At 42.3% G+C, this 26,655-nt stretch overlaps 1 protein-coding gene across 1 annotated transcript in view; it reads right to left on the reverse strand.

Annotated features, from left to right (window-relative positions):
• Nucleotides 1-224: 224 nt before the first annotated feature.
• LOC119397369 (queuine tRNA-ribosyltransferase catalytic subunit 1-like) overlaps nt 225-26,655 on the reverse strand; it is a 40,684-nt gene continuing 14,253 nt past the window's right edge. Inside the window, 3 exon segments of the mRNA XM_037664805.2 lie at nt 225-505; nt 10,518-10,712; nt 15,429-15,504. Coding sequence (XP_037520733.1) covers nt 353-505; nt 10,518-10,712; nt 15,429-15,504 — 424 coding nt within the window. The 3' untranslated portion in view covers nt 225-352.

Genomic DNA, 26,655 nt, shown 5'->3' on the forward strand with positions numbered 1-26,655 from the left:
GAACTGGTAAAAGTCTTTGCCCTGGATGGGCAGTCTCTTTAAAAGAGTCCAGGAAACTGTGGATCCTGGCCATCTCCCTTGCCCAGTAGATCATGTTACACTGATAGAATGGGCGAGGGAGATGGCCAGAGTTCATGGAAAAAAAATCTCAAAATCAAATACACGTTCACAGGTCCACGACTGGCTAGTTAAAAAGGTAATGTCGAACGAGTAATCAAGCAAGATCAAAGCAGACTGTTTAATTAAAAAAAAAAAAAGAAGAGAGCAACTGATCTATATACTGACCAGCTATGTCAACACCTTTGTTTGGACCCATAATGTGCAAGGGCTGCTGATAAGACTTCTATGTTTGTCAGGAGTCCAAGTGCACATTTACTGCGGCAAGGGCGTCAACTACCCAACTAGGATAGTCACCCTTTGGATAAAAGGTCTTCATGAATGTCTTCACAAAGTCAACAAAGGTTCCAGCCATGATGTTGTCTCGAATGCTTTTCATAAGCCTCATCTTGACAGGGAAAGAAAAGTGAAGTTGTTCAACTATCTCTCTCAAAAAAGAAAAACAATGTGTAAGCAGCAGGCTCAACAGTTTCATATCTTCTACGGTACCATTAATCCATTCCAAAACAGAAAATGCACATGATGCATCATTTCAGTGCGAGCTCCTCAATCATACATGCCTCATAAGATTCCCCCTCAAAAAAGACCTATTGGCTGTCACATATACTCCATATTCTCAATTTACGTTTGTTTACACAATGCCCAAATTCAATAAGGACAATTCGCACATTATAATTTCTGTCACCAAAACAGAGACCATGAACATTTCCATCTTACATAGAGTCAATAAAAAGCTAAATGAAGCCTTCTGTGCAATATGACATCAACATATGTTATTAGCAGCTTCTTAAAGAAGTGTCCATTATTTCTGTGTTCTTAATAAACTGACTAGTACTGAATATTTAGCTACGGTAACTTTTCAATTGTTACCTTCTTGGTCACGATATCAATACCCGGTTTCTAGAGCCTGTCTAAAATGTTCACTTGTAGTTGTTGGTGACAGGCTGCCTTTTTTCTCATACTTAGAAGAACGTCTGAGAAATTTTGGAAAAGCCAACAAAGTGTGCCACTTGCATGCCACAGCAGTGATACTTGCACAAGAACACATGCGCCACACCAATTTGCAGGGACTTCTCAACTTGGTGTGGCTGCAGCTAAGCTTCTGCTAGTGGCAAGGCTCTCATTCAACCTGAGCCAGGTGCATCCGATGATTTGTGATAGTGCAAAGCAAGCAGCAAAAGCCCATTTACGGGTGACTGTGGCACATGCTATTAATCTGCCAACCCATGTGAGGTTAAATAGTGGTATAAATGTATAATAACTGGTAAAGCTGCCAAGTGTATAATGGCTGCCCGAAAGAAAGGCTGCATGTTCCATTTATGTACAGGTGGATCAAGGAGATACCAGATGTCCTGTAACCACCTATCTCCCACCTCTTCCCTCATCCCAACTTCAACCATTTAAGAATGCTACAAAAAAAACTTTCAGCAATGACAAAATTTTTTGCGTTGAAATATTCTGATAACCATATAAGGCATGAATATTCGAAAAATTTCTGTTCTGAAAGGTGAAGTTTGCAAGAAGCAAGGTTTTTTTCTATGCTGTAACAAAGGTGACTTTCACTGCATGCCACGGTCGTCTAAGGCCAGTTCAATTTCACTCACAATCAAAGTGGCTAATCCTTAAAGTCACTATGTTTTTGCTACTTATAGGTGCCGAAGTTTTTTTTTTTTTTCAGAGGACTATTTTTTAAAAGACCATTACAAGCAATTTTTTTGGCACATTGTGACAAAGGTGGGCTTCACTGCAAAAATATGAGCTTGCCATTTTCGTGTGAGGCCAACTCAATATCACTCGCACTTAAAGACACTACCTTTTCTTTTCTTTCTGCACAGACACAAAGCATGCAGTCATGTCAATGAGGATGATGGAAATATAAAAAATGGCTAGAAACGAAAAAAGAAGTCTGTGCTCTCAACCTTACTCTTCCAACAGATTTTTGGGGATCTGATATCATTTACCAGTCCAAAATAAATGCGCATTATCCAAAAGAAGAGCGCAGTGACACATAAGTTCAAACAGACTTCAGGCTTGCCTTCAAACGCAATCAAGCATTGGAGAAGCTGGGCTCATGATTCCACATTTCTGCAAATGCACACTTGACGAGTTCAATTCCTCTTCCATCATTTTTAAAGACCTAATCAAGGAAGCTGCTCCTGACTTTCTTTTGATCTTTTGGTTGTCAAACAAAGGAACATTCTTGTTGATCTTGACTTTTGAGTCTTCTCACCTACCACAAACGTTTTGCTCGAGCAACACCAGCAGACATATATACTTTGTGTAAACTTCAAAAGCATAGTGGTGAAAACAGAAAACTATTTCTTTCTTTCTAACATTTTCGGCTAGTGGACCAACCTTCCTCAGAGAATCTAGTTAGAACCGTCACAGAGGGACACCCAGTTTGGAGGCCAAACGCAAGAAATGAAAAATGAATAATAATAATAAAAAAAACAAACAAACAGCAGCTGGGGTGTTCGAAAAACATGTTACGACAGTGGTTGCTAGGGGTGTGCGAATATTAGAAAATTTCAAATAATGAATCAACAACATCAAGGAATTAAACCAGCCGAAAACAGACGAACACAGGGAATGGTGAAGGAGACAGGAAAGCGGCTCGAAAGTTGGTAGTCTAGCCGCTTTCCTGTCTCCTTCACCGTTTCCTGTGTTCGTCTGTTTTCGGCTGGTTTAATTCCTTGATGCAATGCACCAACTAGCCCAACAACGAGTTCTACTAGATGAATCAACAAGCATTCTATTCGATTTGGTCCTTGAATTGAATATTGCATATTCGAAATACCAAATATTTTTCAAATAACTAGCACCGATGGGAAAGCCCCGAAAGACCAGAACGTTGGAAGAGCAAGGCGTCAATTTACTTGTATTAATCACTGAATTGTCAAGATGCATGCAACTCAAGCTTTTACAGGACTATCGATGCTCCCTTGGCTACGCTCCTGGGGCCCGCTACCGTAAATTTGTAGTCGTTTCAGACACTTCCGTCGTACGGCTTTGGTGGCGTAGTGGGTCAGCGCACTTTTCGAAATGCGGTAGTCTGCTGGTCGTCAGATCAATCCCTGTTTTGTGAACTTTCCTTTCCATCTTTCTTTCCCTTTCCCCCTCCCCTTAGTGTAGGGTAGCAAACTGGATGCTACAATTCTGGTTAACCTCCCTGCCTTTCTCTCATTTTATTATCTCTCTCTCTCTTAATTTTTGTACTATTGATCACCACATGAAGGTGTTTTTTGCTTAAAACTGCAGTGCTGCCGAAGTGTCATCAATCCATTATCATCATTATGAGATGAATGATCATGATGTTTCATGAAACAATGTCTAATTTCTGTGTCTCAGTTTTATATAAAATCTGGTGACAAAGTACCATCTTGAATATTGTAGTCACTACTGTGTCTCCACGTAAAATTACAAAAAAAGTCAGGTCACTACTGCATACAAGCTTACCCCAGTTAACATAATTGTGGCACTTTTCCTTGGTTAAAAGTAACCGTAATTTTCCTTTGTTGAAGTTGGTGAATATTTGTTTAAAATAAAATGTTGATGAATTCTACGGCTGTATTGAAAATGGTTGCCTTCCTATTCGAAAACTATTCAAATACAGTAAAAGCTTGCTAATTCAGATTTCACGGGACTGGAAAAAACTGAATTAACCAAATGCCAAATTATCGAAAGTATGTGGGAAACAATAAATAAATGTCTATTACATCAATGCACTTTCATTTTCTTGAGAAATATGTAAATCCAGTAATTATTTTGCATAAGAGCAGTGCAAAAGCCGCAATTTTCGTCATTTGAGACTTCCTTCACAACGTGAACAGGCTCAGGACCCCCGTGTCTTAACCAAAAACGTGCTTTCAACCCATACCTTAATAATAATATGTGGGGTTTAATGTCCCAAAACCACGATATGGTTATGAGAGACGCCGTAGTGGAAGGCTCCGGAAATTTCAACCACCTGGGGTTCTTTAATGTGCACCTAAATCTAAGTACACGGACCTCAAACATTTTCGCCTCCATCGAAAATCTCAACCCATACCTTATGACGAAGCAACAACGCGATTGTGGGTGGTGGTTGCGCCTTTCTGAAACCCCGTCGACCGTTTTGGCTGTTTGCGAACGCCATTTTTGTTCATTTGCGTCGTACATTTGAGGCGGTTCGCGCTCGGCATGCTCCGAGGATCGTCCGAATTAACCGGGTTGTGGCCAAATATGACTGAATTAACAAGAGTTCGATGCCATTAAACAATGCATACGCTGACCGGGACCAGAGAGCACGTCCGCATTATCCAATTTTCCAAATTAACGAGTGTCAAATTAACGAGCTTTTACTGCGGTATTCTATTTGTACGCATATTCTATTCGTATTCGATTTGGTTCTGAAATTTACTATTCGTGCAGCCCTAGTGGTTGCAAGAAAGAGGGGAAAAAATTCAAAGAATAAAAAAGAAGGAAGAAGACTGAGAGATAGCCAAAAGGACTGCTTCTTTAACTATTGTCATGTGTAAGCAGTTGCTATTGAGGAAGTTAAGGAAAAAAAAAGAAGGAAAATAAGATAAAAACCATCCATTTGCTCTGGGCGCTGGGGCACTTCCAACCTGTCTTTGTGGGGTAAAAGGTAAATGAATCAGGAGGAAGAGGAAAAAAAAAAAAAAAGAAACGTTCCCCTTTGATCTGACCAGGTCAATGGGGAAAACAAGGGAAAAACTGTTGTTCATACAAAAGCTTAGTTGGATGGCATGTTTTGTGGTTAGGTCTCACCGGCCACCACACAGAAGAAGACACGCACGCAGTCAGGCGTGACCCGCTCCTGCTTTTTCTAATTTACGGCCTTGATATGCAGCTTTTCCGGCTACATGATGTCGCCAAGAGTGAGCACACCTTTTATTAACTCAACTTTCTTTTGCTAATTTCGTGGCTATAAGCTGATAATTGCAAGAGAAAATGATGGCGAAAGTTCCACTTTCGAAAATTTTCACCAGTACACCAGGATTGGTAAGCCATCATAATGCCATCACAAGCCATCAAATTTCAAAGCACTTTTTTTCACATAAAGGGCACTCTTGCTCAATAAAATTACATAAAAAAATCTTAGGCTTAGTTTTTGGCTCTCTTAAGATATGATGCTGTCAATTTTTTTACCAGGGTGATTCCACGTAAGATCGAACAAACGATGGCTTGTCGACCTCTCAAATTTATTTCAAAATTTTATATATTATTGCCTGATGAGTGGAAAGAAGAGATCCGCAATTTGTTTTGCCGCCAAAAATTTTTTCGAAGCACAGGAAATCAATAATGACGAAGAGGTGGAGTGGAGCGCTCATCCGCTCTGCTGTTTTGGCCAACTTTCGTTATGAACTGCACAAAATATATTAAAGTTAGGTAGCTGAAATTTATTTACCTAAATGTATGCATGTTTTTGCTTCTGCTCAGATATTTTTAGTTTTTATGTGTAGTGTAGATGTTTTTATAAAAAACCTCAAAAATGGCCCAATCGGCAAAATTTTCTTTACTTTGAAGGTCTTTATCTCAAAAAAGCCTTGTAGCAGAGCGACAAAAATTCTGCATTGCGTTCTTCGCATACTTATCTACCAAACTGCCAAATCTTGTATTTATATAACTTTTCGGGAAAGAGATATCATCGGGCTAATTTCAAGAAAACACCGAACAATGGAAACTTCTGACGACAATTAAAAAAAAACCCCATTTTTTAAATTTCTTACACTTTGTCCACTTATTCTCCTCCAGATCAGCTTTCATAATCATTAAAAACATGTTGCATAATGTCGTTGCACTAATAGTTACGGCCCCTCCAATGAGACCCTTAGGCAAGGATGGGCAATTCCGACTTCTTGCCCAGCAAGTGTATAAAATGCAGGCAGGATTGAATTTCTTTTTATTAAAAGGCCAGCAGGTACCTAAAAAGGTGTCGCCGGCACTGAAGACGTTCATTCTGAAAATATTTGGTCACTGCAGCTGCCATGAGCGCGGGGCTACCGATCAGGCGTGCGCGCACCCGAGATGCTCGTTGTAAGAGACGGCGCAGTGAGAGCTTGTTTTCGCGTCCTCAGACCGATTGAGTTCGAAACGGCAAGACCTCTCGGGTGACTTGAACGCATGTGCACCGGTAGTCGCAGTGATCTGGTTAATTGCGTCGATTTCTTTTTCAGGGGGCATAAGAATGTCATCGTTAAACTGTGCGTTCCGTGAAGATCTTTCATTGCAGTGGCAGCAAAAGCACGCGTAGCACAAGTAGTCCGTCTCACTGACAGTCACTGATCTTTCGGGCGTTAAACGTTCCTTCAAAGCATTTATGTCTAGGTCGGTAACTCTGCGAAATTTGGCTTCTTTGCAATAATTAAAGGAGTACTGACACGATTTTGAGACATCGCAAAAGGGACATTTTTTGCTTCGTTGGTATGCAGTGTCCACGCTGTCCACACACTGGAGTCGGAGAACACGTATAAAATATTTTAACTTGACTTTGAAGTGTTCGTCGCTGAGCATTTGCAAGCCAGCCACACTGCAAGGACATTATCCCGACAAGTCAAGACAGTTCCTCCGAGTTCGCGAGTTCTGCGTCCTGCATGCAGCCTAAATCGTAGAAATCACTGTCAGAGTCACTGGACGACAATTCACTCATTGTTGTCTATTGCACCATGAGCAGATGACGGATTTCCCGCTAGTGCGTCGCGAATTTCTGTATCTCCGTGACGTCACACTGCTATGAAACGACACTGAGAAGCCACCCCCTCGATATCGAAACCAAAAGTGTCTTTTTAAGGTGGCGCTAATTAAAATATATAGGATGCATTCCCAGGCACCACAATAGCCGTTTTAGGTTTCTCGACACCAGTATTTTTATTTAGAGCAACAATCCGAATTTTTTTAAAATTCGTGTCAGTACTCCTTTAAGCTTCTTGTGCTTCGAAAGGTAGTCTCCACAATGGACTCATTCAGAGCTATACTTTCTCGTCATGAGACGCACAGGAGGAGTAGAGTAAGAGCAAAGCACAAGAACTATCCGCGCCGAATGAAGTGTGAACAGCGCACCCAACGCGCGGCCAGTTCATGCCGTCTGCTGCCGACATCTAATATAGACAAGCGCATCCGGTTACCGATAGTTTTGCTTTTCTTTCCTTTGACAATCCATACTTTGCTTTGCCACTGGAGCGCCACGTTCATGCTTTCCACTGATCGCAACTGGCGCAGCGCAGTTTCTGTGGCAGCAGCGTGCGTGAAGCGAGCGCTCATAGCTCCCTTACAGAGTTTTCATCTTGCTTCCATCTCCGCCGTGTTATCAGCGCCTAGCTGAGATGCGAACAGAGGGCGGATAGAATAGCGAAGCTCCAGTGCACGTGCGTTCAAGTCACCCGAGAGGTGTTGCTGTTTCGAACTCAATCGGTCTGAGGACGCGAGAACGAGCTCTCACTGCGCCGTCTCTTACAACGAGCATCTCGGGTGCGCGCGCGCCTGCTCGGTAGCTCCGCGCTCGTGGCCGCTGCAGTGACCAAATAATTTCAAAATTAACGTCTTCAGTGCCGGCGACACCTTTTTAGGTACCTGCTGACCTTTTAATAAAAAGAAATTCAATCCTGCCATCATTTTATGCACCTGCTGGGCAAGAAGTCGGAATTGCCCATCCTTACCTAAGGGTCTCAGTGGAGGGGCCGTAACTATTAGTGCAACGACATTATGCAACATGTTTTTAATGATTGTGAAAGCTGATGTGGAGGAGAATAAGTGGACAAAGTTTAAGAAATTTAAAAATGGGGTTTTTTTTTTATTGTAGTCAGAAGTTTTCATTGTTCGGTGTTTTCTTGAACTTAGCCCGATCATATCTCTTTACTGAAAAGTTATATAAATACAAGATTTGGCAGTTTGGTAGATACGCATGCGAAGAACGTAATGCAGAATTTTTGTACCTCTGCTACAAGGCTTTTTTGAGATAAAGACCTTCAAAGTAAAGAAAATTTTGCCGATTGGGCCATTTTTGAGGTTTTTTATAAAAACATCTACACTACACATAAAAACTAAAAATACCTGAGCAGAAGCAAAAACATGCATATATTTAGGTAAATAAATTTCAGCTACCTAACTTTAATATATTTTGTGCAATTCATAACGAAAGTTGGCCAAAACAGCAGAGCGGATGAGCGCTCTACTCCACCTCTTCGTCATTATTGATTTCCTGTGGTTCGAAAAAATTTTTGGCGGCAAAACAAATTGCGGATCTCTTCTTTCCACTCACCAGGCAATAATATATAAAATTTTGAAATAAATTTGAGAGGTCGACCAGCCATCGTTTGTTCGATCTTACGTGGAATCGCCCACCAATAAAGATTTTAGGCACAGACACCAAAAAATATTCATGTTGTCATGGCAAGGTGGTGCGGGCATCACCATCCAATCCTTAAACGTATTTGAATCCTTTTTCTGGCTTAGCAAGTGTCTCCTGGTGAGAAAACAGGCTTTTTTCATATTGCACAACAATACTTGACTCCTTTTCCATCCCTTTGGATAATTTACTAACACAGCTTAAAGGACCCCTGACACCAGAATTGAAACCTCGAGGTGTTTGTGTTGTTTGACTTTCCTGTATGCGGGGGTACCTCTGACCGATTATTAGTGGCGAACATTGCCTTTAAGATATCTTAATTTAGTTTTAAAGTAAGTGTGAGTGCTCATCTGAGTTGGCTGCACCTCGCGACATCGCAGTGGTATGACATAGATCGAGGCCCCGCGTGACGTTCCACGAGTAAAGCAAGTAGTATTGTGGACGTCACAGACGGTTTGCTGGGCGCACACAATACCACAACTGGCACCCGGCGAGGGCTTTTGTCCCCCACCCCTCTCGCTCTGTTGTCGGGCTTCTCTCCAGGTATTTTCGTCAGGGGACATGCACTTAACAGGTTTACCCCCTACACAGGCACCCATATCGTTTCAATTTCTACCACGCGCAGGGCCCCGATTTGAAAACTGCGCTTTCAACGTCACCACAGCGTTGTGAGTGCACGTGATCATTGGCGCTCCCCCACATGGGGCGCTAGTTTTTTATGATCTTTATGCGGGCGTTTTGAAGTGACGCTAAAATGGTCACAATTAACTACGCTAGCATTAGTTATACGATATGTTAGAGCATTTACGATTCAATTTAGGGATTACCAGACACAAAGCTACAAATTACAGTAAAAAAGTCACAAACAAAAATTTTGCTGTCAGGGGTCCTTTAAAGGGACCCTGAAACGGTTTTTTGAAGTTTTGTCAGCGTTTAGGCAAGAGCATCCCTAAATCATTCGCACCAGAAATTAGGCGACACACCGTGTACCAAGGCCACTACGGACAATTATATATATATACCTTCCTCCTCACCCTGTCTTGCACCTCAACTCACAGACACGCTGGCATCGCCGGCGATTGCAGCGCTGTCATAAGCGCACTCGATGGTTTGAGCTTCGCCCAGTCATGGCCTCCGATATTACGCGCAATCTCGGAGGCCCAGTGTGCCCGGCAGCACGCCGCTTGCGGAGTGGTTAATATTTGCTCCGACAGGTGCCGCCACACTACCAATTGATCTTATTTTATTCTCTTGTACGGCGATAACCTGCAAAAGCATGCGGACAAACAAAAAGAGTTCGAGAACGATCACCGATAAGCGTAAACCCTGGTAATGTGGTTGTGTCTTCAGAGGTGAAGTTACAGCCGCAGACATGTGGATCGTGGCGTTGAACGGATAGCGAGAGCGCGACGCTCATTGCAGCGACGAGCTGAAGGGATTCCGCTCGCCAGATGCGTCACAAACATTGCACGATGTCGCAGCTACAAGTCACCAATTGCTAGATATGTGGTACACAACACGGCTAGGGCAATTCATTTTGTCCAAGAAAAGAAACCTCGAGATAAACACTGTCGCTCAGCTCACGTCAACACAGAGCATGTTGTAACACAGGCAGACGACGCTCGTTGCCCACAGGAGGTTCAGTGACGTGGACTGGACATATCCAATCAGATCAGCCACCTGCATGACGTCGCGCTTCCAGTGCAACACGCACTGGAAGTGGGCGGGGATCACAGCTGAGCCGCTGTGATCGGTGGCGATTCGCAGCATTAAAGCCTTGTAATAAATTACACAGTTTACGCACATAGCTTAAATCGGTCTGTAAATGATCCTTACGACTTGCTCTACCGGCCCAATGTGTTCGTACAAAATCGTCAAAACCGTTTCAGGGTCCCTTTAAGTAAACAAATGGCAAAAGCACTGGAAAACCTCCACCAGTGGGCAATCCCAACTTGCACCACTTATGTTATCAGGCATCAGAAATGCACTGATTTTGTGAATACATTCATAAAACACAATGAAACTGTTGAACAAAAGATCAAATGCATTTTACCTGATAGTTGACATTATGGATGGACACCAGGTGACAGGCAACTGTCTCTTGCTTGACAATGCGATGCAAGTAAGCCCGAGTATACTGCCGGCATGTTGAGCACGGACAGTCACTTTCAATAGGTCTAAAGTCATGGCTAAATTCAGTGTTCTTCAGGTTTAGTTGGTCTCCCATCACCAGAGCACAGCCAAATCTCTGAAAACAGAAGATGGAGATTGCGTGAAAATAGCTTATCATTAATATGCATTGCAGAGAGAGAGAGAGAGAGAGAGAGCTCTTTATTGAAATGCAGAGAATTTAGCCGGCGTGTGTAAATTCGCTGACTTGCTACGCTGCGTGGGGAAGGGGATTGGGGACTGAAAGACACAAAGAGGGAGAGAGATATAGAAAAAAAATGCAAAAAGTTAAAATAGAATTAAAAAGAGGTAAAAACACAAACTGAGTTTTTTGTATCTTGGGCGGGGACGTGTGCTGACAGTGAAATTACATGCTCTCAAGGTGTCATTAAAGTTTGTCGAGCTGACCGATGCTCTCTAAATATCTGAAGGGTAGTTGCAGTTTTACTACAGCCTACCATATCTTTCAACATGCAAGCTTGTGTCTGTATTAGTCACACTTTCCCCTTCCAGTTGCTTGTTCAAGAACAGCTCAGTGTGAAGCGGGAAAGTTCTCAAGCATGTGTTTGAATTTAGGGAATCGAATTGTCATTACAGAATTCATTGGATTACGTGCTAAGAATTTGACATTAAGGCAAGAAGACAAGTCTGAAATATTTTTGGCAGCCAAGATTCAAACTGGCGTGGTAAAATTCATTTTAAGGCCAAGGAAGACCAGAAGGAAGGGAGAATGGATGTGCATCAGGAGATCCCACATACTGTCTCCATTTCTCACATGAGGAATATGGTGATTTGGAAAGAGACAACACACTAATCTGAAAACAAAACAATTGTCTCTAGGAAAATATTTCCGCTATATCACTAAAACACATCAAATGCAATGTTTATAGAGGTTACGGCATGATAGACAAGCACAAAAAACCCTTTCAAATCATCAGACTGATATAATGCAGTTGTACTATGCCCTAAAACTTCATTATTATACTGAAGATTTCAACAAAAAAGTACCAACAGAAAGTATTTCTGTAAATTTCATTCCTTTAGTGAACAGCCACTGATCAAATGATTACACAACGGAGCCTTAACCCCATGGGTACAAAAAATAATTTAATTAAGTTGCCTTTTAATGTTATCAGCTAAGAACACATGACAAGTGCAGAGCATCCTCAAATGTGGAAAAAAAGAAAGAAAAAGAAACTGATCATGACATCGAAACTTTTTGTGATGGTCTCGTGGTATGAGTTGTCATTTTGTGTACACACACACACACATACTACATGGAGACACACAATGCCCATGCTGCTAAAAGCCTAGTCCATTCAAAGCTTCATGGGACAAGAGGGGACAGTGTGTGCATGCCACTGAGTATGTAAAGAAAAGATAACAATATGAAGTGCGACTTTGCCCTCAGCACCAAGATGACTGGCAGGCTATTGTACAGTGTTATTTGTGATGCCACCTCCACTAGCTCGTTTCACAGAAATTCTGGTGTCGGCATCGGTGTCGGCGTCGGTGTCGTTGGTTGTGAGTGAAAAATCATCATCTTGTCCGTGACCGAAAAATCAAGAAAGATGCAAATGAAGTAAATAATAAAAATCTGTTTCGTCCGTTCTCTAAGAAATTCTGCGCAAGTGTTGATCATGGAGTACCAAGTAGCTCGAACCCACACCTTGTAAAAATCTTAGGTTCAAGTGAGAATCGAACCCAAGCCGTCTGCGTGGCGAGCAGGTGTTCTTCCACAGAGCCACGTTATTGCTTGAAACTGCTTCGGAAAAAAAACACCATATGAATGTCAAGTAGTGGAAGGAGTCTCCTTAACCCATGTAATATTGCGTGGCAGAAGCGTAGAACAGCGCCAGGCATCAAAACATGTGAGCTGCGTAACGATTGGGTGGTTTAAAGGCCCACCCATTACAAAGCGCTCATACATATTTAATATGTATGAGACAAGATACCAACTTGATAGTATGAGACAAGATACCAACACAGGCACGCAGTGTTTGAAATAGCATGGGTTTAGTGCGCCCAGTGCTGCCTTGCATGAACGCAAGAGAAAAAAACATTAAGCAGACTATCATAGATCGAGACCAGCAGGGTTGCCAGGTTTGGCCACTGTGCTCCAGTTTGGCAACTTCTTTAGCCGGTGGCAGCGAAAAAAAAAATTGCCTTGGCTACCTTTTGGCTACTTTTATGTTCCCTGAACTTGAACCAAATTACCAATATCTTTTGACAGTCGCAGCTACTGGCGTTCATGCAGTGCCAAACATGGCGGCCAAGGCGTGTTTACAGTTCCCAAAATATAATTTGGCCCTTGCACTACACAAACGAAAAGACTTTGGATACGTGGCTGGGACTTGGGTTAAAACTGCTGTAAAATGTGAGAAACGATTGCGAAAGTGACTACAATTTATGCTTTGACTGCAACAAGGCTGTTGCTTCTAGTCCTTTTAAGAAAAGTCAAGCAACACGTGTGAAGAGTGTCATTTCTGCAACAGTGCAAGAAGCTTTGTCATCCTACACAAAATGATTGCTGAAGTCAACAATTTATTCTACAATCTCAGCAACTTGTGATTTTGAAGGGTTCTTGGTGTACTTATTTACATTTCCACCAAAAGACTCTTGCATTTAGTCATTTAGATGAAACCATTGCAGTTGTTTTCACACACACATGGCTACTTTTGGCTAGTTTTTCCAATTCCTTAGCTATTTTTTGTCTTTTCGACCTGGCAACACTGGAGACCGGAAGAGCACAAAGATGAGATACGCTTTGCTGTATTTAAATATATGAACGTACATATATTTTTTATTTACTGAACTCAAAACGAACAAGAGAAGTATTACTGAGGATGTTTTTACAGTTATAAGATCAGCCCATGGCATGTTGGTCCCTAAGACTATGTAGTCAATTCTTTCAACTACCTAGTTTGCCAAGAGGAGAGCGAGCGATTTTCAGCTGCCTTGAAATAAAATTGTATGTTCCCAGCTGTATGGCAGTGCTATAATATTTAGCTAACATGTTCACAAGAGTCTTGACTACTCATCAAGAACATTTTCTAGCCATGTACAAAAAGTGTTGCAGGGCCCCTTTAACAATATTTTGATAGGTTCATATGAAAGGTACAGTAGTTAATTGCGGTGCTCTCAAGGCTTTGCGCCATAATTATGGCACTGACAGCTGCCCAAATAAGCAAAGAAAGGATACAAAATTTGCATGTCAGTACACCTTTCAGTCAAAGTTTTCATATTTTGGCAGCAAGAAAATAACTCGACAATCCGCCGGGATACTTATTGGCACATAAGGCAAGGAAACAATTATGCGTTTATGAATAAAATCCTGCAAGAATCCACATGACAACTTCACGATAAAGCATGCCAGTGGTCATTGTGTGTGTTGTGCGTATTATGTATGTCACGTCAGTACACAAACATCTGCAGAAGAGCATACAGCAGCAGTGCAGATGACACCTTGAGCTCATAAATGCCATCAGATGTTACCTTATAAACTATCTCCTGCAGTTAATGCTGGGCTTGTACCTGTTTGTTTACAACAGTGCAGAGAACAACGCAGTCTGCTAAGTGCATTCTAGTAGCGAAACACAGGGACATAGTTACTGTGGCCGTGATACAGCTGCAAAGACCATTTGTATCAAAAAGATAAAAAGAGGAACCCCGCTATAACTGCCATATTTCACCGATATTAATGTGCATTGCATAGCAGCACAAACAATGGACAGAGTTAAAGCTTGATACCCACTCAAGTAGCTGCGTCAATTCAAATTTTTAACAGTATGTTAGTCAGAGATATCAAGAGCAGTTAAATAAGGTCTCTTGAGGTGCCCAGTTACTTTATACACACCCTGATGTTTCATTAAATTAACTATAAACTCTGGGTTTTGATGTACAAAAACTGTGCAGTAAATTATGAGGGACACTGTTGTGCAGGGGCTCCGGATTAAAAACTTCCTCTTGGGATTCTTTTTTTTTTTTTAACTCATACCCACAGCTTGATACAGAAGTGTTTCTGCCTTCTACCTCGACTGGAATATGGCCAATGAGGCCAGCAGCAGAACTCACTACTTCATGCTAAGTAGTGCAACCCTACAGACACTGAGCCATTGTGGCAGGTCACAGATGTTTCAAAGATAGCCTCCACTCATATACATGCCAAAAGTGTTAAGACATTGGAAAACCCTTTCTATTTTGATACACCATACATTCATCTTAAAAGAAACAACTGTCAGTGACATTTCACAATACCCCTCTCTTTAACAAAATTACTTGAAGCAACCCAAAACTTCCCTATTTCACAATTAATAATTTATTTCAGGCTACATGTCAAAATTATAGAATTGGGGCCACTCAGTGTCTAAAATATGTCAATGTCTATTTAGTGGGAATCCTCAGACTAGCACTACTTCAACACGTTTATTTCTAAAATGTGCATTTTAGTAAAATGAGGCATAACACTAATCCATTTTGCTACATTTTAAGGAATAGAGATTTCTAAACAATTAATAATCTGAAGATCTCTGCTAAATGGCATGACTTCAGCATTTGTCTTTCAATGGCAAAGATGCAACATGTGCTCTGAGGTAATTAACAAAATATTTTGTAGCGCTTGGTAAATTGGCTAAGTGAATATTGTGATTTATCATGCAAGTAATGTGAATCTCTTCCAGCAAAGAGGTGTCACCATGTTGCCCTTCCAACAACAGCCAACAGGTGGCACATATTTGCCTTCTGCCAATGCTATGTCTAAAGCGAAAAGTGCTGATGATAATCACAGATTACATACCGCTGTCCTTGTCGGAAACACACAGTCAAACATGTCACATCCTAAGGCACTGCAGACAACGAGGTCAACTGCAAAGCTGACAAAAAAAAAGGTGTTATTAATAAATAGCAAATTCGGTTACATTTCCTTCAAAAGATGTGCAAGAAGTTCATACACAGAAGGTTATTCCCACAAATGACAGAGCTGAAATTTAGCACGCAAGAAATATCAGGATATATACTCATACTTAGGACTGTGCAGCGCTCACAAAAAGGGAAAAGGGACAGAAGAAGTACACAGGACAAGCGCTGACTCTCAACTGAATTTTTATTCTGGAAAACACAAAAAAAGTAAACAAGAAGAAATCGAGTCACGTGACTTGTACTCCAGACGAAAAGAACATTCATGGCTGTTGCCCCTTAAAGGGGTCGTGAAAAGAAAATGAAGCTGCCCGGTCGTAATTTTCCCTGCTTCAACAAGGATTAGACATGCCGATTCCGAATATTTCGGTGCAATATTCAGTCTGTAATTAATACGCCCGTTGAAATCGGCAGTTTAATTGAGCTTCCCAAACGACTGTGCGGAACTACCGGCCGCCTTAGGCACTAACTTCTCTTATCGTGACGTCGCAGTAAGGGAAGTATAAACACTGCGTTAGCTTTGATTTGCTTTAAAATAATAGATTTATAGAAACCTAGAAAAGAAACAAATAACAGAGCAACTTTTGCACTCTGAATTATATACTGTGCTTTTGCGCTCGGAGTTATATACTGTGCACATACAGCACGTGATCTGCTTGCTTCCGCTTTCAAGCACATCCGGGCTCCATCGCGTGTGTATTCTTGCCTTTGCTCGCTTGGTGCAGCGTCCCAGTTTTTTCCTTTCTGGTTGCGTTAAGTTGTGTTTTACGGCGTGTTTTGGGTGGCTTAGCCCTCGCTATGCCAACAGTGTGTGTCTTAAAATCTTAAAGGGACACTAAAGAGCAAAACGATTTTTCTCGCATTAGTAAAGTAGTCTTCCACAATACCAAAAACACCACGCTTTCTGTGCGAAGACCCTTAATAAGCGAGAAAACGCGCAAAAAGAAAATACAGGTGGCGACGCCACCTTGGAATTCCCACACCATTTGCCATGACGTCACATATTTTTGACAGCACACGCTTGGGCCTACGTAGTTCCTAATCGGTTAAATCGAAGTACATTGTCCTCTGAGAAGGCCAGAGACTTGACATAACGAGTTTGTGAAAATTTCGTCGAGCCAGTGGCGTCAAAATATGTTAAATGCTCTTTGAAGTCTTTTACATCACGAATTACAAAGTTCGGCACGAAATTTAAAAATGAAAATTTGAACTTGGTTTTCTCCTCTAATAATAAACCTATGGTGGTGAAATAAACTATACAAGAGTTCTCCGAGCACACTTTATCAATCTAAACCAATTCATTGTTTCTCTTTAGTGTCCCTTTAAAGGGACACTAAAGGCAAATATTAAGTCGACGTTGATTGTTGAAATAGCGGTCCATAAACCTCGTAGTGCTACTTTTATGCCAAGGAAGTGCTTATTTTGAAATAAAATCACGTTTTAGTGGTCCGCATCGCGTTAGCGCACTTCAAATCACCCGCCTGAAATCAGACTTTCATACGTCACTGCTGCCGTGCCCAACGTTGCCCGCCTTTACTGCGCGGCCGCCGACACTAGTAGAAACAAAGCGAAAGTAGCGGGACCCACAGCAGCAACAACGGCCATCGAAGCCATCAAAGCTTGCCGCAATTGCCGCAATGGATGTGGACGGAGAACTTGACAACGAGACATTGGCTAGCGACGCTGGGCTGTACGCCGCGGCAGTACGCAATCCCGAAACTACCACTGAGACGCGACCACGTGAGCGAAGCAGGGCGCCGGGCGAATCGCAGTTCGGCGAAAACAGAACCTTTGAACCACGCGTGCCGTTCCCCATGGCAACGCCACAGAGGTTCTTTTTTTCCAAGAATCAAACGGAAACGAACAAACATCATTTTATTACGTCTTTTGATGCATGGAAGGTTCTTTTTTTTTATTGCTGCTAGTCTGACTAGTAGTGATTTATTGTAGGCAGACTCTCATACGTCATCGGGATCACTTTGAAAATGTCCCACTCGTGGCACTCATCATGTGATACATTTAGATTAATTTCTCGGTAAGTAGGGCACTGGTGCTGATAATCTTGCCGTTTTAGAAGTTGTCATACATTGTGCTTTCACTCTGACATAAATTGTTATTTGCCTTTAGTGTCCCTTTAAAGGTGTGACGTTTACTGCGTCACGATATGAACAGTATGATGCTACGAACCTCGGCCAACTATGGCTCAGCAAACATCGCTGCGTCGCCATGTTTTATCGACGAGAGAGACTTTTCATTAGCTTACTTAAGGTGACGTCAGCTGTATAGTTGAGGAAAACGTGAGAAGGGAATCGTAATTGTGCTTTTACAGTTATTAAATGAACCCAGACGATGAAACGAGTTGAGGTATAGTATTGAATGGACGGTCAGGATTCCGAATATACACGTAGTTTAAAATTTTCGGAAAATGTTTCACGACCCCTTTAACATAGCATGCCGCACGACGACTTTTAAGTCACATTGCCGCACGTGCTGACCAAAAACTCGTATTCCCTATCCAAAAGCTTTATCGATGGCTGGCTAACGCATCTTTCGTAGCTTCTTCTAATGTGGAAGGCCTCGATAATTTCTCGGGCAAGCTGCTTTTTGTGCCTGGAAAGAACCCTGGTATCAGTAAAGCAGTGATGCTACCGAGGACTTCCGATTTAGAGCAATTTTTGGAGCTGCAAAATTTGTTTTGGAGCACTTTGGAGCAGCAAAAATTTTCATCTTGGAGCACTTTGGAGCAGATAATTTTGCATCTGGGAGCACTGTGCAGCAGCAAATTTTACATCCTGGAGTGTACTACAGAGGCATATTGCATTAACATTCAAGCACCTGAATATTATTATGGGGCTCTTATGAAGGCTAGAAATATTTCGATTCATTGCAAATCTGATGGGAAATATCATCTCAGGAGAACTCCATACTTCACTCGCTAATGAAAAAAATAAGGGCTCCTGCATTTGAGTGTTCGGAAATAACCTCTTCGGCGATTATTTTCGACACTAGCATATAAACTAGCAGATCAATAAAATTGCAATTTATGAAATAACACTCTAAATACATCTACGTGGTTATCAGCAGACGTGGTAGACAAACGCCGTGACGTACAACAGTGTATCAATGCTAAAGAGTCACACTGTCCCTAATACATTCCCCTAAGAGGACTCAAAGGCGAAAGCCAAGTTCTTTTTCTCGATCGATGTGTTGATCCTCCCCCTCCCTCTCTGCAAGCTTTCTGCACTTCACCTGGTTTTGCGCTAGCTCCATGATCGGCGCAGCGATCACGGAAGCAGTGTAAAGCGGCGATGTCATGTGACGACATCGTCACGTGACATCACGATATATGACGTGATGATGACGACATCACACGATGATTATATTTTGCATCAATCGAATGCCGCCGACGGTCAATTTTTGTGCTTGATAAAGCATCTAAGGGTTTCGCATTAATGTTGTGGATTGAACGTTAACAGCCTAGCCGTTAACAACCTGGTCTTACATACCAAACTGTCCTCCACCATGTCACCTCTGTGCCATGCGTGAAACAACTTCGCTTATCATCCACTGCACAGCTCCTCAATTTAAAAAAAAAAATTTATTATGATAGCAATTATATGGACACTCTCGGCGGATTTTTGTCGTCGCCGTTGCCATAATTTTCCGTTTAAAGTCCAAATTAATAACATCACCACGCTCATTCTAGCCGCGGGTAAAAGCTCGCGAGCGCTGGCGACGAACGCCGCTGAAGCGGAGATTAAACTAGCCGGCCGTCTGTCTCCGTCGCACGGAGAGCGCATGAGATAACATCTTCCCGCGTGCGGGCCTGCCGTGGATTGCTCATAAAACAGAGAGGAAACGCCCCGCCCGTCTTTCGTAAGGAGCATGAAGGGACGCCAGGGGAGCGGAGGGGGGGGGGGGACCGCATCGATCGAAGGGCGCAGTCGCTTGCGCGCGCGCTATCTCGAAGCATCAGGAGACGGCTTGAAAATTTGCTCTGCTCTCAACGCTTACTTCGCGTTTAGAGAACTAAAAGCATGAAAACGCTATGGTTCCTGGAGCGGCCATATTCCCTTAAACTAGCGTTTTGTTGAGTTACACGAGATCGGATCCAAAAGAGTTAGCTGCTAGCCTTACTTCGTTTAACAATACAATTTGTTGGTATCACATTCACTGCTTCGCCCTTAAGCGACGGGCCCGCTACTGACAGCTGCGCATTTGTGGCTGCTCCGACCAGGAGATATGCTGTTATTATTGAGATGACATTTTTATAAAAGCAAGCGAAAAATTCGAATTGGAACCCTAGCTAGTGAGCTCGAAAGGGCAGGGCCTTTAAAGGGGTATTTATCGCGGAATGATTACAAACTCGGATGTGCTGGTGGAAGGAATTACGAAAAAGGTCTTCTTGATGAAGATCCATGGATAAAGTATATCTGAGGAAAAGTGTCAACGCGTTCCCACCGTTCACGTGCTCTTCCATAAACGCGAAGCAAGGAAAATTCGATATTGTTCCATATCTACTGCTAGCGATCTCAGATTTCATTCCGCGATGTCCAGAAACAAAAGTGACAGACATTTTAGCGGCACGCATGTAGTTATTACTGAACATTGCTTTCATTATGTGCCGTACGACGCTTGAAACGAGCTATCAGCAGCGTTTCTGGAACAGACGATGTTCGCCGATAAATTGCCGTCGCACTTTCTCGCTACCGATAGGCCTAGACGTCACGAACCTCTGCGGAGAGCGCGTTTTGCTGTCGAGCCGACTTGCAGAACAGAAGCTGCGTCGGCACCGTGCATGGCATCGTGGCTTACTCGGGACGCACGCGCGAGCACTATTCAGCGGAATAAATCTTGGTCCATAGTTGGGACTTTGGCAGCCCCAAGATCAAGCTGCACATGTTCTGACGCGCCGGCGGTGCGATTGCCGGTGACAGACGCCGCCAAACCCGAGACTTTGGCGCAGTTTGGCGCCATTTGCGTCGATATTATCAGGATGGCGCAGTAAGTACAATTTGGCGCACTCTGGCGCAGTTGGCGTAGGAGTGGAATCACTGGTAAAGTGTGGGGTACACCCGCACTCCCGACAATGATCTGCTAAATGAGAATGCGTGTCTTGTGTTAATGAACGCTTGTATTCTCTCAAACAAACATACAGGAACCTTCCACTCTGTCCTATATAAGATCTACCGCACGATAACGGTATCTGATACATGATTCCCACCTCGCAGTCAACAAACTTGGACGTGTGTTTAGTACCACATTCACTGTTTGTTTCTTTCGACCCACTCAGCTAGGGAATACTGTTGTGTTTTCCGGAATAAAAATTCAGTTGAGAGTCAGCGCTTGTTCTGTGTACTTCTTCTGTCCTTTGTCCCTTTTTGTGAGCGCTGCACAGTCCTAAGTATGAATCAATAACAACTCGCTCAATTTTCTGTTTTAAATCAGGTTATATATTTACTAGGCTTGTGCGAATGGTAAATCTTAGGTTTAAAGCGAACAGTAATTTGGTTTAATAATTTCAAATTGAATTCGAATAGTATATATCACATATTATAAAGAAAAATAAGAATATCTGACATGACCCAGCTAACCGGCACAATAGTTTCTTAAATTGAAACAAGGCATGTGCAAATGTCATTCATTTTGGTTCAAAGGAAAGTGGAAGCAACTTTGAATAGTAGCAGGATTTGACTTTAGTAGAATGCAAGTGATAACTTGTAAAATATGTTACGTTTTAAAATTTATTATACTTAGAGCATATAAGCAGGTATAATGAGCTTTTAAACTTAAAAAATGATGAATCGATGTGAGGGTAATCTGTTCATTTAGCCTTGAAGTGGGGCTTCGCGGCAGTGCGGATTTCCCCTGGATAGGTGTATTCACGGCACAGCACCTCTCCACTGCAGTGAAACCACCTTTACAGGAGGTTACATGCGGTTTGCATAATGTTTATTTGTTTATTTCGAATACTTCGAAATTTAGAATAACTTAATTTCGTTTCGAAGCGAATTCGAATACTGTAGTATTCGTTCGAATATTTGCACAAGCCTAATATTTACTGTTTATTACACTGCGATGTTTTGATAGAGAAATACATTTGCCTGGTTCAGTGATGCATGCTTTAATTTACTGTACCACTGACCCGCCATGAGTTATTGGTTGTTTTGAGTTAGAGAATAAAGATTTGTTTCCTTGCAAAACCACAAATTCGGTGGCAGAATATAATCTTCATATACTTTTTCTTAGCACCACTATTGGTAAATGAAAGGTAAGAAAATGAAAGGGACAGATATGCTTGCCATGAAGTATGTGTGGGGTTGACCATGCTTCGAGAGCTAATAACAGCTACAACAAATAACTCTTGGAAAAGAAAGGTGTTCTTTCAGCTTGAGTCAAACTCCTAATGTTCATGCAAGGCAAAAATTAACATAAAACCAAAGCCTGCAAATGATCTGGCATAGATATCAAAGCTATCAATAAGTCAATTAAGGATGATGCTATTGCATTTTCACAAAACAAAATGACCACTGGGTTGGGAAGAGGTGAGAGAAGAAGGGAGCTTTCCAAAGATGCATTTTTTTTCCTTCTGGGCCACAGCAATGTTACAATCAACTCTGAATGATGACCAGCAGAGTCTAATAATAGATGCCTCGGTACTCATATTGTGACTGGGGACAGTGCATGCAATTGAGCAATATTTTTGTATGATTTGTGCATAAGTTGTATAGTATCAAAGTTGATTATTATTCCAAAGAGCAATAAACGTCACATTTACAAGTCTGTATTCCATCGTGTTGTTCCCTCTGCTGCTATTAGCTTTTAAACCTTAAGTTTTCTTGAGTGAATACTGGAAAGAAGATGGCTTTTAGGTCAGCTGCCCGCTCAAAAAAAAAGAAAAAGATCACGTGCTACGTGACGCCAAAAGGCAGAAAAAGAGTGCTCCACACTCGTCGCCATGGCTGCGATCGGCGCTGACTAACACTCCTATGTTTAAATGCACATATATACCCTATAAAGCGGACGGGGGGATGACCGCCGCCGTAGCTCAGTGGTAGAGCATCGGACGCGTTATTTGAAGGTCGCAGGTTCGGTCCCTGCCGGCGGCAAGTTATCTTTTCGTCCACTTTACTTTCTTCACATTTCTATCCAATTATTACAAATAACATCTCCTATACTTTCCTTGGCCTTATTGTCTGCTAGTTCTCACTAATATCGTGTGAATCAGGCACGTAGGCAAGGCGGGGGCCCGGGGGGCCCGGGCCCCCCCCGAAATTTTTCCAGCCCTCTATATTCCCAGGGCACTTTTTTTTTGTTTTTGCCATGGAAAGATTGTCTTTCGAACAATTAGGCCTTGGGCCCCCCCCGAAAAAAAATCCTGGCTACGTGCCTGGTGTGAATACTGCAATATCGTGTGAATACTGAATACGCCTGTAGCGGCAGAGTAAAGCGAACATGTACCATTGTGTGGTTGCGTCCGGCTAGCGTCTGTGCTAAAATTTGCGTTGCGGGGCGGCTATCTCGTGTTGTTTTGTGTAGCGCACCTGTTGCTTCGCGCGGGAGACGTCGAATTGAACCCTGGCCCTGACAAGGTCGACCAACTTCTCACCACTGTCAGGGATATGGTTGCGTCTAGCGAAAAGTTTCAGAAAGAAATCTTAGGGAAAGTAAAGGACGTCCAAACAAACATAACCGAAATAAATAGGCGTCTTTCCAAAATAGAAGGGTCCTCCGGAACGGACGAGGTAGTTCAGATGCTTAAGGACACCCACAACAAACTGGAAAGCATAGAATCCAGACAATCGCAACACTCCACTTTGGTGGTAGACGACCTTAACAACAGAATGCGCCGAAATAACCTGATCTTTAAGGGAATCGTTGAGCAAGACTCGGAGACATGGCAGGAAACAGAAGGGCTTGTAAATGAGTTCGTTTCTAAAAACTTAGGGATTGCAGCTGGTGAAATTGAACGTGCTCATCGAATAGGACAGAAAAGACCGGGCTATACTCGGCCAATAATTGTGAAATTCCTCAACTTCAAAGAAAAAACTAACGTACTGAAAAATGCATTCAAATTGAAAAAGTTAGAATCGTCTCGCGCGTGGATTGAAGAAGACTTTTCGCCGAGAATGCAACTGATTAGGAAGAAGCTCCGAGATTTCGCTCATTCCGAACGAAAACCCGGTGAAAAATTCAAACTTCTGTTTGATAAGCTTCTACTCAATAACACGATTTATGCCTTGGACCATACCACAAACGAAGTAACTGCCCTGCCGAAGCGTCAAGACCCCGCGAAAACCCAGTGACGCAAGCGGGAACGCTGTGATACGCATCTGTCCATTCTTGTGTCAAACTTTCGCAGTCTGTTTCGTAAGCAGGATCACCTGTGTTCTTATGTTGAATCATGTTCGGCAGACATAGTTCTAGGCACTGAAACCTGGTTGTCACTCGATATTTCTGATCATGAACTGTCCCTGTCTCGTGAATTTTCGTTGTTTAGGAAAGATAGGGTTCAATCGAGAGGGGGCGGTGTGTTGGTCGCGGTAAAAAATAGTCTGGAAGCTTGCGTTATTGAAACCAATTCCTGCCTCGAAATTTTATGGATTGCTCTTTGTCTGCCCGCACGTACTACTTGTGTCATTGGGGTCTGCTATCGCCCACCTGATTCGTCTCCCGAATTTCCCGACTACTTAAATGAGTCTAAGTTTTGTTCAAGACAAGTACCCAACATCGCCAATATTTCTTGCCGGTGATTTCAACTATCCTAATATTGAATGGCAATCATGCAGACCCCTGGATGGCACAAGAAAACGTGAATGTCAATATTTCCTTGATGTGCTCTCATCGTTCGATTTGCACCAAATCGTCTCTGCTCCCACTCGTAATGATTCTCTTTTAGACCTTATATTAACTACGGAACCAAATAATGTTTCGGTAAATGTTTTGGATGGCATCAGCGACCACAATATCTTGCATTGCGTGTTCGCATGCGCTCTGCAAAAGCGTGAAAACAGAGCAAAGGTTATATTTGATTACAACCGGGCGAATGTAGACGGGCTTATCACTGACCTTTCCGCCTTTTCCATCGACCTTTTGCAATCATTTCACCAACGCGACGTCAATACAAACTGGGCACTCATTCGTGACAAATTGATCACGCTTAAAGAAAAACATATTCCTAGAATCAAAATAACCACCTGCACGCAAAGCGCTTGGTTTACGACGCATGTGAAACGTACTATTAACAAAAAGAAACGTTTATATTCCAAAGCTAAACTATCTGCATCTGAGGAAGATTGGAGGCTTTATCGCGAGCACGTGCACTTATGCAGAATTGAAATAACAACAGCCAAAGACAAATTTTTCAACTACGACATTTCAAACATGCTTCGTAACGATACAAAAAAGTTTTGGAAAGTTATTAAGCCTAATTACGCAACAAATTCCACGGTGTCGTTGTCCAAGGATGGTAACATTCTTTCTCCAGCACGTGTTGCTGCAGAATTCAACGAGTTTTTTTCGTCTGTTTTTACGGATGAGGCCCCTGTTCCAAGTGACCTTGAGCTCTCCATTTTGCATTCAAGCATGCTCGACATTACTATCACACCGGAAGGGATACATTCCTGCATCGATCGTCTTCCGGCTAATGCCGCTCCTGGTCCTGATGGCATCTGCCCTAAGCTTCTGAAAATGTCAAAACCTGCAATATGCGACATTTTAGCCGCACTTTTCCAGCAGTCTATCGACACTGGATGCGTCCCAAATGATTGGAAGGAAGCTCGCGTAATTCCTATATTTAAATCTGGTGACCCGTCTAACCCAACGAATTACAGACCAATATCTTTAACTAGTACTTGTTGCAAACTCCTAGAACATATAATTTCATCTGCTCTCATGAAGTTTCTTACAGAACATAACTTCTTCATCAATCAGCACGGTTTTTTGCATGGTCGTTCTTGCGAAACGCAATTGTTCGAATTAATTAATGACTTGCATCACTCTGTTCACTGCTTGCATCAAATTGATGCTATATTTGTTGATTTCGCGAAGGCTTTTGATAAGGTTCCTCACTTGCGGCTTGTTCATAAACTTACAGGTCTTAACATAAATACAAAGGTTGTTAGGTGGATTACCAACTTCCTAGCCAACCGATACCAATCCGTATTCGTTAATGACCATTTGTCTCCGTTAATTCACGTCAAATCTGGAGTACCACAGGGTTCCGTGCTCGGGCCTATCTTGTTCTTAGTTTATATTAACGATATTAGTAATGGTATGCATTCCACCGTTAGATTATTTGCGGACGACTGTGTGATTTACAGGCAAATCAGTAACCCTCAGGACACCAGCTTCCTTCAGTCTGACCTTGAAAATCTTAGTAAATGGTGCAACAATTGGCAAATGCAAATTAACATTAACAAAACAAAAGCTATCACGTTCGGGACAACGGCTAACCTCGCGTTTTACGACTACACGTTGAACAACATGCCCATAGACTCTGTATCCACAATAAAATACCTTGGTGTACATTTGTCATCAGACCTGTCATGGAACACCCACATAGACGCTGTCGTCAGTAAAGCATCCAGATCACTTGGCTTCATAAGGCATAATTTGCATCCGGCGGACTCCGAAACTAAACTTCTTGCTTATAAAACCTTAGTACGCTCAAAACTCGAATATGCCTCCTTCATCTGGAATCCGCATCAGGCCTACCTCAAACAAACTGGAATCGGTACAAAATAAGGCTGCTCGCTTCATCACAAAAAACTACTTACGAACATCAAGCGTAACTGAAATCAAATCTTCACTCAATTTAGCTCCTCCAGGAAATCGCAGGTTGCTGACACTATTGTCATTCTTTCATAAGCTTCACTTCAATCAGTCATCCCATGATATCTTCAATATCAGGCCAGCTCGTCATATATCTTCGCGACTCGATCACCAACATAAAATTGAACCTATTTTCGCCCGCACTAATCTCTTTTTTCACTCCCCACTTCTCCTCGCCATTCGTGAATGGAATCTTCTTCCTGCTGACATTGTGCGCATTGTGAATCATGACTCATTTGTAACTAGTCTAAAGTCATTTCTAGGACAAAATGGAA

The sequence above is a fragment of the Rhipicephalus sanguineus genome, chromosome 1 (assembly GCF_013339695.2).
Source record: "Rhipicephalus sanguineus isolate Rsan-2018 chromosome 1, BIME_Rsan_1.4, whole genome shotgun sequence".
In the NCBI taxonomy this organism is placed as follows: domain Eukaryota; kingdom Metazoa; phylum Arthropoda; class Arachnida; order Ixodida; family Ixodidae; genus Rhipicephalus; species Rhipicephalus sanguineus.